This window comes from Puma concolor, chromosome E1 (genome assembly GCF_028749965.1).
Source record: "Puma concolor isolate L17-30 chromosome E1, mPumCon1.1.hap2, whole genome shotgun sequence".
In the NCBI taxonomy this organism is placed as follows: Eukaryota; Metazoa; Chordata; class Mammalia; order Carnivora; family Felidae; genus Puma; species Puma concolor.
The window spans coordinates 37,990,111-38,003,916 of NC_141680.1; the positions used below are offsets into that span (position 1 = coordinate 37,990,111).

General features: G+C 46.4%; 1 protein-coding gene across 2 annotated transcripts; it reads right to left on the bottom strand.

The window, feature by feature from the left end:
- Window positions 1-1,911: 1,911 nt before the first annotated feature.
- Window positions 1,912-5,016, bottom strand: ATP5MC1 (ATP synthase membrane subunit c locus 1). 2 transcript variants are annotated; one of them, XM_025917546.2, is made up of 5 exons: window positions 4,917-5,016; window positions 4,319-4,366; window positions 3,356-3,433; window positions 2,460-2,638; window positions 1,912-2,129 (listed from the first exon to the last, which is right to left on the bottom strand). In XM_025917546.2, the coding sequence occupies exons 2-5, from the start codon at window positions 4,355-4,357 to the stop codon at window positions 2,015-2,017; spliced, it is 411 nt and encodes a 136-aa protein (XP_025773331.1). In that variant the 5' UTR covers window positions 4,358-4,366; window positions 4,917-5,016; the 3' UTR covers window positions 1,912-2,014. The 2 variants fall into 2 exon arrangements, with proteins under 2 accessions (XP_025773331.1, XP_025773332.1); XM_025917547.2 differs by having other exon boundaries at window positions 4,847-4,954.
- Between the last annotated feature and the right edge of the window lie 8,790 nt (window positions 5,017-13,806).

Below are 13,806 nucleotides of genomic sequence, written 5' to 3' on the forward strand. Positions count from 1 at the left end.
GGAATCCATGGCCTGCTGTGTGTGATACGGAGCAGGTCGGTGAACTTCTGTGAAGCTTAGAGGAATCGGCACAGTGCTAAGAGCCTGGGTTCTGGAATTTGAATTCCGGCTTCACTAATCTGCTGCGTGCCTTTCACAGGTCCCCACACCTGCCTTTCTTTTTCCTTACCCACCAAATGACTTATTTCATAGGGATGTTGGAAGCCATTCACAGAAAGTGCTTAGCACTATGCCAGACATACAGGTCCTCAAACGTTAGCTGATGTTATTACAACACTAGCTTCCTTGCTTTTCCTCATCTATAGCACGTGGCTTTGTTTCTTTTTTTTTTTAATGATATGATTTTTTTTTAAATTTTTTTAACGTTTATTTATTTTTGAGACAGAGAGAGACAGAGCATGAACGGGGGAGGGTCAGAGAGAGGGAGACACAGAATCTGAAACAGGCTCCAGGCTCCAAGCTGTCAGCACAGAGCCCGACGCGGGGCTTGAACTCACGGACCGTGAGATCATGACCTGAGCCGAAGTCGGCCGCTCAACCAACTGAGCCACCCAGGCACCCCTAGCACGCGGCTTTCATACCCAGGTATTCAACGTGCAGTACCGTTTACTGTTCACGGTCCTGCAATACTGTTCATGGTTTAAGGACTCTCTTCAGGCCCCAAACTCCTTAAGGGCAGGACCTTAGATTTCCTTGCCTTCCCCGGGACAACTAGGAGGGTGTTTATTTACCACTTGAGGATTGTTCTTTGCATATCAATTCAATCCATTCTTATTAAACTCACAGTTTTTGGTCTTTAACCCTCTTTGCTAGCTGCCCTTCAGCTAAGAAGGTGTTCTTGACGTTAATTAGGGATATTCTTGGTTTCACTGTCTCCCTCAAGTTGTGAGTTAAGTTGAGGGATAGGGTTTTCACAAGCGGACCCCACTTTTACTCCTTTAGAAGCCATCCAATTGGAGACAAAGCGTGGTACGTTTTGCTCGAGCTGTAGCTAATGGAAGCAGCCGCTGTGGACTTACCAGCTGGGCCGTCAGCCCCACGTTAGCCAAGCTGGGGAAGCCTGCTGGGCACAGGCTGAGATAAAGATGGGCACAAGGCTCTCTAAGCAATTTGTTAGTTGGTTCAACCAAAAACCAACCAACCAACCAACCAAAAAAAAAAAAAAAAAATCCCAACAAAACCAAACAAGAAACAAAAAAAAAACCTCACCCTTCTTACCCCTCCCAAGGCTAAGATTGTAAATTCTCCAAGAAAAGGGACTGTACCTCCCGGAACGTTCAGACACTCAAAGAAGGCTAACTGAGAATGAAAATGAAACGTACAAGCGGGGCTAAACGCAGCCAGGAGGCCGCCCTCCATTTCTTTCCAACGGGCCTCTGTAACTTCTTTGGGACGGTTTCCCTGTCTGTGCCACCTTCATCGTGTGGCCACAGTGAAAACAGAGGGGACAACACAGGCAGTTAAAGGGTTAAAGGCCTGAGGTGGGCTCCCCAGTTCTTCCACTTACCAGCTCTGTCACACTGGACGCGTTACGCTGTGCTTCCCTAAGCCTCGGTCCCCTCATGTGCCAAACAGGTATAACCACTGTACCTAGAATTCTAGGGTGGCTGACACACTCGTAAAACGCTTGGATGAGACCTTGGTGCAAATTAGGCCCCTCCAAAGGGTGACCTATTGTTGTATTAAATTTGAAGGGAAAAACAAGCGCCAATCACTCAGACAAGTCCGTGCTCCCTCCGGGGAGCGAAGGGAACCCTCCATGTTCTTACATCACTGCAGTGCTATTTCTCAGCCCTGGGGAGTTCCAAACCACCAACTGGTGACCCGATCCCGCTGCCCTGTCCCTCCTTTCCACCAAGCCCCTCCCCCCCACCCCCCCAGGGGCAAAGGAGAGAGGCGCAGGCATATGGGTTTACAGAAACGTTGTGTTTAATGGTAAAGCTTAGCACACTCCAGCACCAGGCATGGCCTGAAGTCCAAGCAGCAGGGACGGGTGAGCGACCCTCGTGGAACCTCACATGGCGAAGAGGATGAGGAAGGCGACCATCAAACAGAAGAGCCCCATGGCCTCAGACAGGGCAAAGCCCAGAATGGCATAGGAGAAGAGTTGCTGCTTGAGAGACGGGTTCCTGCCAGGGACAAGAGATCGATGCCAGCCAAGGGGAGAGGAAGAGGGGAGGGAGAGAGGACACGCGTCAGTTAGGTGACTGGGGGCTGCTGAAACTGGGAAAGGGCCTAGCCTGTCTATATCCTGGGGATCTAGACAGGGAAGCAGCGTGCCAACAAGGTTAAGTTTAAATGAGTCACGCTGGAAATGTATTTAAATTCTAATTCGGAGATCCCTGGAGAGAACAGGAGGTCGATGAAATCCCCCCCAAGCTAGTGGGAGCTCCCACTGAGGCCTCTCCCAGACAGGGTGGCATTTGTTAGGAGATGCTCTAGGCCACCCCCCATCTTACCTGGCATAGCCAATGATCAGGCTGCCAAACACTGTTCCGATGCCAGCCCCTGAGCCAGCCACACCAACTGTGGCAGCCCCGGCGCCAATAAACTTGGCTGCTGTGTCAATGTCCCGGGAGACGACACTGGTCTGGAACTCCCGCCGGGCCACCTGGAGCGGGGAGCTGCGGTAGGACGGCTAGAGGGGCAAGTCGGGAAGGAGAGGTAGTGAGGCCTAAGGACAGGTGGCTGACTCCATCCCGACCCGACCTACCGGGGCCCCGAAACCGTTGGCAAACTGCCTGGCAGGTATAGCCTGCCCAGGTTGCAGGGCATGCCGGGAATTAGTCTCGGGGCCCATTTTCAGACCAGGGGCCAGGGAGACCTCCTCACTTTTGCAAACTTCTCACCTCTGGTGCTCTCCCCTTGGGGCACTCAGAACTGTTAAGGCACCATGGGTTGTCTGTCCTCCCCCTTTGGCCCGCAGTCCACTATCTTGAAGAACCCCTCTCTGGAGAAATTAATTATTTCCCAAGATTTTATTTTATTTATTTTTTATTTATTTTTTTAATGTTTATTTTTGAGACAGAGAGAGACACAGCATGAGCAGGGAAGGGGCAGAGAGAGAGGGAGACATAGAACGTGAAGCAGGCTCCAGGCTCTGAGCTGTCAGCACAGAGCCCAACGCAGGGCTCGAACTCACGAACTGTGAGATCACGACCTGAGCCGAAGTCGGACGCTTAACCGACTGAGCCACCCAGGCGCCCCTCCCAAAATTTTATTTTTAAGTAATCTCTACACCCGTCGTAGGGACGTTGTCAAACGTACAACCCTGTGATAAAGAGTCACATGCTCCACCGTCTGAGCCAGCCAGGTGCCCCTGGGCAAATTTATAAGAGGGCCCATATTCCTTTACCTGTTTAGATGGGATCTCTGACCTACTCAAGAAGGATGCAGACACAGGCCGGATGAGATCCCTGGTACAACAGCGGATCTGCAAAGTGAAAGACACATGCTCCAGATCAAGCAAGGGGTACAGAAAAACCCACACGCCGAACTTCTGTCAAAAACAACTACAATTACCAACAGGAAAAAAGCCCAATATATTTCAAGGTCAATTAATGTATTCCTGTTCCTGCCGGATAGGCCTGCACCAGAGACCGCTGCCCTGAGACCCAGATGTAGTTTGCAGTGGCAACTTTCCCATTTAAAAGCAGGTACCAAAGTTCACTTCCATGGGCACAGCCCTTGTCGGTATGTCAGAAGGGAACAAGAACCCACACTAACATCAAACCGGGTAGGAGGGTTTGGAGCCAGATCACCAAAGAATCAGAAGGGGGAAATCTTATTTTGTTGAAGTGTACTCACTGTTACACTCCCTGAATGGACTGGGCCAGTAAGCCTGGTGAGGCTCCTGAAACAACCATCTAAGCAGAGCCCTCTGTAACGTGGCTTTCTTGAAATATTTCAGTGGAAGGCAGTGGTTCTCAAACATGGCTGAACATGAGAATCACCTGGGGAGTTCTAAAAAATACAGATGCATGGATTCCACCACCATAGGGTGTAGCCTGGCCATCAGGATTTTTTAAAGCTCCTCAGATGATTCCAACACGCAGCCGAGGTTGAGAATGACTGCCTCCGTGGGCTATCCGGCTATGGCCAAGCCAGAATGGGGGTAAAGGTCATATCCAGACTCAGATCACATTCCAAAGCCAAGAAAGATTGGTGTACAGGTCTCAATAAACAGGGGTTAACTGCATCACTACGGCCTCCCCAGAGAGCCAACATCATCAGGATGTCAAGCTCCTCTCAGTTCATTCATTAAACATCGATGGCTCCCACATCGGGCACTACAGATCACACCGGAGCCGCAGCTTACCAGAGCAGAAGGAATGAATAGTGCCCCGGTGGTCTGCATTTTCTCACTCTGCAGAGGAAAAAAAGATTCATTGGCAACCTAGTCGTTTGCTTATAGTGGCGCCCTTCGGTCGTCTCCTACACCCCGCCCGTCCTCCCTGGACCACGTTGTTCCTTGCACCGTGCCCCAGATGAGGAGGGCATTAGAGGTCAGAGGATAGCGCGAAAGGATCTGCAAAGGAAGGTCACGGAGATCTTCAGTAGAGGAAAAAGGCCCGAACCCCAGGAAGGAAATGTTCCTAAAGAGGATGGTCCCCCGGAAGACTTGGAGGCAGCTACTGGGTAGGTGCCGTGCAGAGTCTTGCCCATTTTACACAGCTGTCCTCGGCCCGCCTTAGTGGGGACAGTTAATCGCTCATTACCGTTGGGAATTAACATTAATAGTTAAGGATATAGACGCCCATCGCTTCTCCCGGCCATGGGGGCAAACGCCCTTTCGCACAGCCCAGCCCACACCCCTGCCAATCGCTGGCTTCCGGCCCCAAGTCACCTGCACTCCCACTGCCCCGCTGCCCCTGCTCGGACCACAGCGCTTGCCCCGCTCAAGGTGACTGACTCACCTCCCAGCTTTAGCTCTAGGTCTCAGCGTCCAGCTCCCCCACCCACGTGTCCCGAGGTCCCACCACTCTCATTGGCCGCAATCCCCCCGCATCCCTATTGGCTAGCGTCCTCAAGTCCTCCTTTCTTATTGGCTTTCCGCAGCTTCTTCCTCTCTCTCCACAGGAGCTTCGTGGCAGTTCCCGCCTCCCTGCGGGTGAAGGCGGGGCTTTCCTCCGAGATCTGGCTTCCGAATGGTCGATCCCCGAAATGCTCAACCATAGAGTCGGCGGGGCTCAGAGGTTCCATAACCTCCCTCACAAAATGGCGGCCAAGGTGGAAGCTGCAGAAAAAGGCGTGGGAGAGATGACCGGGCGTCTTACGCAGTTAGACACATGACCTTGGACCTGAGCCTTCATTCGGGCGCTTGGGCCTTGAGGCGCATTGTATGTCGGGATTTGTAGTTCAGTCCGAGGCCCCAAGGACGGCTGAGATCCCGCGAGACGTTCCTCCAGAAGCCGGGAGAGCCAACGCCTTTGCAGCAATTCGCGCCCTCGTGATTTGTGGAAGCCTTGCTTCCACCTTGGAGAAAAAAGGCGCCCGCTGGTCTATAAAGTTCGCTAGTGGGCGATCGGGGTTTGTGGCCTTTGGCCGGAGTTCAGCAGTCCTGGACTACCAGGCAGATTTTTTTTTTTTTTTGTATTTTTTTGTATTGTGAAAAGCAAATTCGAAGGATGAAACACTTAATACCCCTGTAGAAAAACGAGCAAAGAACAGGCACAGGCAATCCGCTAAAGAAGAAATACACATTGAAGGAAAGAATTTTTAATTCCGCTAATCATATAGTAGGTTAAGCACACCATTTGACATCTATCAAAAGAGCAGAATTCTTTTTATTAATGGGAGCCAAGCCCTGTCCTATACTGTTGCCGGTGAAAGTATATGAGTTAGGAAACCTTTACAGAAAATGTGGATAGGAAGAAAATAAAATATTAACGGTTAATTCTGGATTGAAGAAAATAAAATATTAATGGTTAATTCTGGATTGTGTAGTAAGGTTGATTTATATTTTTATGAGTGTATTACATTTATAATAGAAAAATATTAAAAATTCTACTCATCTGGAGAGTTGGAACTCTGGACTCTTGAGACTTAAAATAGCTTGCCAACATAGTATAGTGGAAAGAGTGTGGATGACACAGACTTGAGTTCCTATGGTGGCTTCACCACGTAACTGGATTTGCATATCTCTGAGATTACCAACTCTCTCTTGGCTTTAGTGTTATAAACTACCATTGATAGAAGCCTCACCATATGGCAAGCATTGTGTCAGGTTCCTTCAACTGTTATGTGATTTAATCCTTAGGACAACCCTTTAAGTAGGTATTATTACCCCCATTTTACAGATTACCTCATTTCACAGAACGGCCTTCTTCAGTTTGACGTATTTGGTTAAGAGGTAAAGTCAGTATTTGAACCCAAGTCTGCCTGGGTCCCAACCAGAAGCTCTTAACCTAATGGTTAAGGGAGTTCTCGGGCCACGTAAAACCGAGGAACATGTTAAAACAGGGTTCATACTATTTGCCTTACAGAACTATGAAATCAAATAAATACGAGGCATAGGTCAGTGGGTGGTGAATGTACTCTTTCTGTTCCAACTCTAAAATAAATTATATTTTCATGTGGATTATCTCTTTGCATGTTTGTTTGTTTTTCACATACAGATTTATCATAAAGCTCTACTCCGACGCACTCAAAGTTATCAAGTTTATCCTGTGACCTGCTGGAAATCAGGCAGTTCAATGTCATGTTTAGAATGTGAATTTGGGGGTCAAACTAGCAGGTTTCGAATCCTGACATCATCACTATTGCTGTGTGATCTCTTTAAGACTCAGTCTTTATCTGTAAAATGGAGATATGCCTTTTTCAACAAGATTGTTTATTTTATTTTTATGGTATCTATCTATTTATTTATTTTTGAGAGAGAGAGCTCGTGTGTGCACATGAGCAGGGGAGGGGCATTCTCTCTCAACAAAACAGTAAAGGACCTTTTTTTTTTTTAAATGTTTATTTTTGAGAGAAAGAGACAGAATGTGAGCAGGGGAGGGACAGAGGGAAAGGGAGACACCGAAACCAAAGCAGGCTCCGGGCTCTCTCAGCACAGAGCCTGACTCAGGGCTCAAACCCACAAGCTGTGAGATTGTGACCTGAGCTGAAGCTGGACGCTTAACCGACTGAGCCACCCAGCGGCCCTTAGAGAGAGAGAGAGACAGAGAGAGAGAGAGAGAGAGAGAGAGAGAGAGAGTCAGTCTTAAGCAGACTCCATGCCCAGCTTGGAGCCAGACAGGGCTCGATCTCACAACTGAGATCATGACTTGAGCCAAAATCAAGAGTCAGGTGCTTGACTGACAGAGCCACCCAGGCGCCCCAAGATTTATTTTTAAGTAATCTCTGCACGCAGCACAGGGCTCGAACTCACTACCCTGAGATCAAGAGTCACATGCTCTGCCGACTGAGCCAGCCAGGCACCCCTGGAAATAAAATTTTAAGCCTCATTTCCAATTTAAAACTTGGTAGAAATGTAATCAAAGCTGGAGATGACAAGCTTTAATTAGTCACGTAATGAGAAATTATTAGGATGGGAAAACATGTCATAAGGAAACAAGATAACTCTGCTAGATAAATTTATTAGATAAATGAGAGGTTGGCAATTATTTCCTGATCGGCATTAAATTTCAGTTTATACTTCACGTTATACTTGTCTAAAGTCTTAGTGGTTTATACTTGTGTATCTTGTTATAATTGAGTTTTTAACTCTGTTTGCTAAGGGCAAATAGCATTCCTATGATATTGAAAGGCTTCCTTTAATAAACCCGAGGGTCGGTTTCAAACCTTAAGACTGTGAATGGATGCTATCGACCATGGCTACTGTTTATTCTAATGCAAAAAATTGATTGTTTTTTTTTTAATAGGTCCAGCAATGTAATACACGGTTAGAAAAGAGACATTTTTAAAAAACACCAAAAAAAAAAAAAAAAAAAAAAAAAAGTTGCTGGGAAACCTCAAATCCGGACCTGGCATTTTGGGGTTAGACTAGCTGTCTTGAAGGAGGCCAAAAAACTGTGGGAACCCTGAGAGGATTGCTGTGTAGACAGACATGCTGTTGATATAGTGGCAAAGAGCAAACTTGTGGATAACAAGCCAGGAAATCTCTCTTTCCAACGGCATTTCTGAGTCTTCAAACTCACCTTCTCTCAAGATCTTCCCTCTTCCCCCTCAAGCCCAGTTCCTCCCTCGTTAGGAATTCAATTTTTCAGCCCGGACGAATAATACCAGTTTCCGCCCTAGACAAGCACGAAACCAGCAGGAAAATACGTACGCAAACAGGCAATTAAGATCAAGAGCGTCAAGGGGCGCCTGGGTGGCGCAGTCGGTTAAGCGTCCGACTTCAGCCAGGTCACGATCTCACGGTCCGTGACTTCGAGCCCCGCGTCGGGCTCTGGGCTGATGGCTCAGAGCCTGGAGCCTGTTTCCGAGTCTGTGTCTCCCTCTCTCTCTGCCCCTCGCCCGTTCATGCTCTGTCTCTCTCTGTCCCAAAAATAAATAAACGTTAAAAAAAAAAAAAAAAAAAAGATCAAGAGCGTCTTAATGGGCATCACAAGGAAACTACCCACAAAATCCAAAGAAGGGAGAGACTAACTTCATCTGGCCAGAACCAAGGAAGGTCTTGGTTGAAGAAAAGAAAAAAAAAAAAAAAAAAAGATTTCTGGGCTGAATTCTGAGGATAAATACAAGTTAGCTAGATACGTCAGGGGAGAGGGTGAGAATGTACGAGGTTATTCCAGGCAGAGTGAACAACACGTAGAAAAACACGGGGAGAGTTGGGGCAGCCGGTCTGAGACCAGTCAGCCACGGCCAGAACATAGTGCAAACACGCCTGCGACATTTCCACTTCTGGCACGTGGCTGGATGAAATATTCTGAAAATCCTCCTGCCACACCTATAGATGCTACCTAAGGATGAAATAGAACAAGTATATATATATATTTTTTTTTTTTAATTTTTTTTTTCAACGTTTATTTATTTTTGGGACAGAGAGAGACAGAGCATGAACGGGGGAGGGGCAGAGAGAGAGGGAGACACAGAATCGGAAACAGGCTCCAGGCTCTGAGCCATCAGCCCAGAGCCTGACGCGGGGCTCGAACTCACGGACCGTGAGATCGTGACCTGGCTGAAGTCGGACGCTTAACCGACTGCGCCACCCAGGCGCCCCAAATGCTAGCTTTTAAATGCATAGCTGGGGGGGCTCCTGGGTGGCTCAGTCGGTTGAGCATCCGACTTTGGCTCAGGTCATGATCTCGCGGTCTGTGAGTTCGAGCCCCGCTTCGGGCTCTGTGCTGACAGCTCAGAGCCTGGAGCCTGCTTCCGATTCTGTGTCTCCCTCTCTCTCTGCCCCTCCCCTGCTCATGCTCTGTCTCTCTCTCTGTCAAAAATAAATAAAACATTAAAAAAATTAAAAAAAAAATAAATAAATGCATAGCTGGGCTCACAAGAAAGTAAGGAAAGTCTGTAGGGACCCAAAACAAAGCAGGAACGTAAAACCATAGCAGTAAACATGTAATGTTAAAGTGAAGCAGCCATGGCTGGGGATATGGTGCAGTCGCAGGAATTAAGTGGCTTGAGTTTGAATCCTCCAAGGGGACAGAAGAGTTTGGTGCCTGCGTGAGAAAGGGGGTTGGAATTGAAATTTCCAGGGGCGCCTGGGTGGCGCAGTCGGTTAAGCGTCCGACTTCAGCCAGGTCGCGATCTCGCGGTCCGTGAGTTCGAGCCCCGCGTCGGGCTCTGGGCTGATGGCTCGGAGCCTGGAGCCTGTTTCCGATTCTGTGTCTCCCTCTCTCTCTGCCCCTCGCCCGTTCATGCTCTGTCTCTCTCTGTCCCAAAAATAAATAAAAGTTGAAAAAAAGAAATTTCCAAATAAAGCTAAGACCCTCAAAAGGCTACACCCTTTGAAGGGTGGACTTAAAACACACACACACACGTCCCCGGGGAGGTAACAAGGAAGATTTTCTACCTGCTTCTGGCTCTGGGTGAAAACACACACACACACACACACACACACACACACACACGGGCACCTGGATGGCTCGGTCAGTTAAGCGTCTGATTTCAGCTCAGGTCATGATCTCACGGCTTGTGAGTTCGAGCCCTGCGTTGGGCTCTGTGCTGACCGCTCAGAGCCTGGAGCCTGCTTCAGGTACTGTGTCCCTCTCTCTCGGCCTCTCCCCCACTCATGCTGTCCCTCTCTCTCTCTGTCTCAAAAATAAATAATCATTAAAAAAGAAAATAAAACACACAGGAAACTTTCCTGAGAATTTGTAACTACAAGATGATTTTTTGTGTTGATTTTGAATTCAAGTCTATACCCTGTTGGGTGCCTGGCTGGCTCAGTGGATAGAGTGTGTGAATCTTTTTAAGTTTATCTTGAGAGAGGGACACACACACAGGAGGGGCAGAGAGAGAGGGAGGGAGAGAGAATCCCAAGCAGGCTCTGCATTGTCAGCACAGAGCCTGATGTGGGGCTCAAAATCATGAGCTGTGAGATTGACCTGAGCCGAAAAGAGTCAGTCAATGCCTAACTGACTGAGCCCCCCAGGAGCCCCGAGCATGTGACTCTTAATCTTGGGGTCGTGAGTTCAACCCCCATGTTGGGTGTAGAGATTACATACATACATACATACATACATACATACATACATACATACATAAATAAATAAATGCAAGCACAATTAAAAAAAAAAATCAATACCCTATTGTCTAGGAATGTCCAAGATAAGGAATTGGCATTAAAAGTGGTTCTGGGGGTGCCTGGGTGGCTCAGCCAGTTGAATGCCGACTTTGGCTCGGGTCATGATCTCATGGTTAGTGAGTTCGAGCCCTGCATTGGGCTCGCTGCTCTCAGTGCAGAGCCCACTTTGGATCTTTTTTTTTTTTTTTTTTTCCCAACGTTTTTTATTTATTTTTGGGACAGAGAGAGACAGAGCATGAACGGGCGAGGGGCAGAGAGAGAGGGAGACACAGCATCAGAAACAGGCTCCAGGCTCTGAGCCATCAGCCCAGAGCCCGACGCGGGGCTCGAACTCACGGACCGCGAGATCGTGACCTGGCTGAAGTCGGACGCTTAACCGACTGCGCCACCCAGGCGCCCCTGGATCCTTTGTCTCCCCCTCTCTCTGCCCCTTCCTTGCTCAAGCATACATGCACATGCTCTCTCTCTCTCTTTCTCTCTCAAAAATAAATAAAACATTAAAAAAAAAAAAAAAGTAGTCTGGACCAGGGATGCCCTTGGGCTGAAACAGTGTAAAACTTCCCTGAACCCATGCAAGATTCCCACAATAACTGAAAAGTGATCTGCCTAAAGAAATAATTCACAATGAGCAAGGATGAACAAACGTAGCAAATAGCAAGGATTTCGGATAACATAATTTTTCAGATGACAACTCAACTATAAAAGAGGCAGTAAGGTACAGTGGTTTAAGGTATAGGTTCTAAATTTTTTTTTTTTCCAACGTTTATTTATTTTTGGGACAGAGAGAGACAGAGCATGAACGGGGAAGGGGCAGAGAGAGAGGGAGACACAGAATTGGAAACAGGCTCCAGGCTCTGAGCCATCAGCCCAGAGCCTGACGCGGGGCTCGAACTCACGGACCGCGAGATCGTGACCTGGCTGAAGTCGGATGCTTAACCGACTGTGCCACCCAGGCGCCCCTAAGGTATAGGTTCTAAAGTCACCCTGCCTAGATTATACTCCAAGTGCTGTATTTACTATCCGGGTGACCTTGGGTAAGTTGATTAGCTTCTCTGTGTCTCCATTTCCTTATTCAGGGATGTTATGAAAAGAAATGAGTTAATAATATTGTCTAATACAGTGCTTGGCATATAGTGTCACTGATGCCTTTGTTGTTATTTAAAATTAAGTATGTTTACATACTTTTAAATGCTTTTTAAAGTACTCAGAACATAAGGAATAATAATAACAAAGATATAAAAAAGAACTCACAGATTTGAAAAAGAAATAAATGGAACTTTAACAACTACAGGGGTGCCTGGCTGGCTCAGCCAGTGGAGTGTGTGACTCTTGATCTTGGGTTTGTGAGTTCGAGCCCCACATCAGATACAGAGATTGCCTAAAACAAAATCTTTTAAAAAAAAAAAAAAAAAGGAAAAAAAATGCAGCAATTGAAATAAAAAAATGTATAGGTTAAACAAGAGATTAATAACAGCTGAAGGAAAAATTAGCAAATTGGAAAATAGATCTGAGGAAAATTTTCAGAATGAAGCACAGAGAAATAAAAGAACAAAAATATGAAAAAGAGTTTAAGAAACATGAAGGGCCAAATGAGAGCTAACATTCACCTAATTAGAATATTAGAAGGAAAGAATAGAGAGAATGGGAAAGAGACAATATTTAAAAATATCGTGGCTGAGAAATTTTCAGACTGATGAAATACATGAATCCTGTGGTTAAGGAATCTCAACAAATCCCAAATAGGATAAGTATAAAAAAAGAAAAATCCACACCTATTCTCATTTTAGTGAAACTACAGGCCACTCTACAAAGAGAAGATGTTAAATCTTCGATTAAATCCTTACCACAGAGGGAGGAAGAAACTTATTTAGAATGGAAAATTTCACCGAGAAGGTAACATGTGAACAAAGATTTGAAGGAGAAGAGTAAGATATAAGGATATCTGGGGAATAAGTGTTCCAAGTGTAAAAAACAAGTGCAACAGCCCTGTGGTTAAAGACTCCGTGCTTTCTAGCCTGAACAGCTGGGGTGATGGATTTGCCATCAAATGGGGTAAGTTTTGACTGTGATCAGAGCATTTGTTTTTTTTGAAAGCAGGATTAGGATCTCCATTTTACCCTATTAAGTTTGAGGTAATGATTCCAGTGAAGACGACGAGTAGGCTTTTGACTATATGAGTCTGGAATCCTGAAGGAGTCTGGGTTTGAAATATCGATCTGGGAGTCATCAGTAAATAGTTGGCATTTAACATCCTGAGACTGGATGAGATCATCAAAGAAAGAATGTATCGCACCTGGAAGTATCATAGCGAAACTGTGAAAAGACCTAGACAAAGAGAGAATCTTGAAAACAGCAAGAGGAAAGCAACGCATCATGGGTAAGAGTCCCCAATAAGATTTACAGCTGATTTCTCACCTGAAACTATTGAGGCCAGAAGACAGTGGGATGACATATTCAAAGCACTGAAAGAAAAGGACCGTCAGCCAAGAATTCTGTATCTAGCAAAACTATCCTTCGGGGCGCCTGGGTGGCTCAGTTGGTTAAGCGTCCAACTTCAGCTCAGGTCACGATCTCGCGGTCCGTGAGTTCGAGCCCCGCGTTGGGCTCTGGGCTGATGGCTCAGAGCCTGGAGCCTGCTTCTGATTCTGTGTCTCCCTCTCTCTCTGCCCCTCCCCTGTTCATGCTCTGTCTCTCTCTGTCTCAAAAATAAATAAACGTTAAAAAAAAAAAAAAACAAAAAACAACAACTATCCTTCAACAACCATAGGAGAAATTGAGGCATTCCCAGATAAACAAAAATTGAGTCAATTGATCACTAGCAGAACTGCCCTACAAGCAATATTATAGGGAGTCCTTCCGGCTGAAATGGTAGGACACTAGACAGTAACCAGATTCACAGGAAGGAATAGAGAGTTCTAGCAAATGTCAACACACTAGTAATTATAAAAGACAATATAAATATGTTTTTGTTTATAACTCTTTTCTCTTCTATCTGATTTAAAAGGCAATTACATAAAGCAATAATTATAAAGCTGTGTTAGCGGGGTTTATAATATCTAAAGATGTAATTTGTATAACAATAATAGTAAAAAGGAGAGTGGGGGGAA

What these genes read in the sequence shown, in the direction of transcription:
- ATP5MC1 (XM_025917546.2), bottom strand. Translation starts at nt 4,357, where the DNA reads ATGCAGACCACCGGGGCACTATTCATTCCTTCTGCTCTG. An exon ending in CAGAGATCCCATCTAAACAG is followed by an intron (nt 2,639 to 3,355) that starts GTAAAGGAATAT and finishes TTGCCCCTCTAG; the next exon opens with CCGTCCTACCGCAGCTCCCC. An exon ending in CTGATCATTGGCTATGCCAG is followed by an intron (nt 2,130 to 2,459) that starts GTAAGATGGGGG and finishes TGTCCCTGGCAG; the next exon opens with GAACCCGTCTCTCAAGCAGC.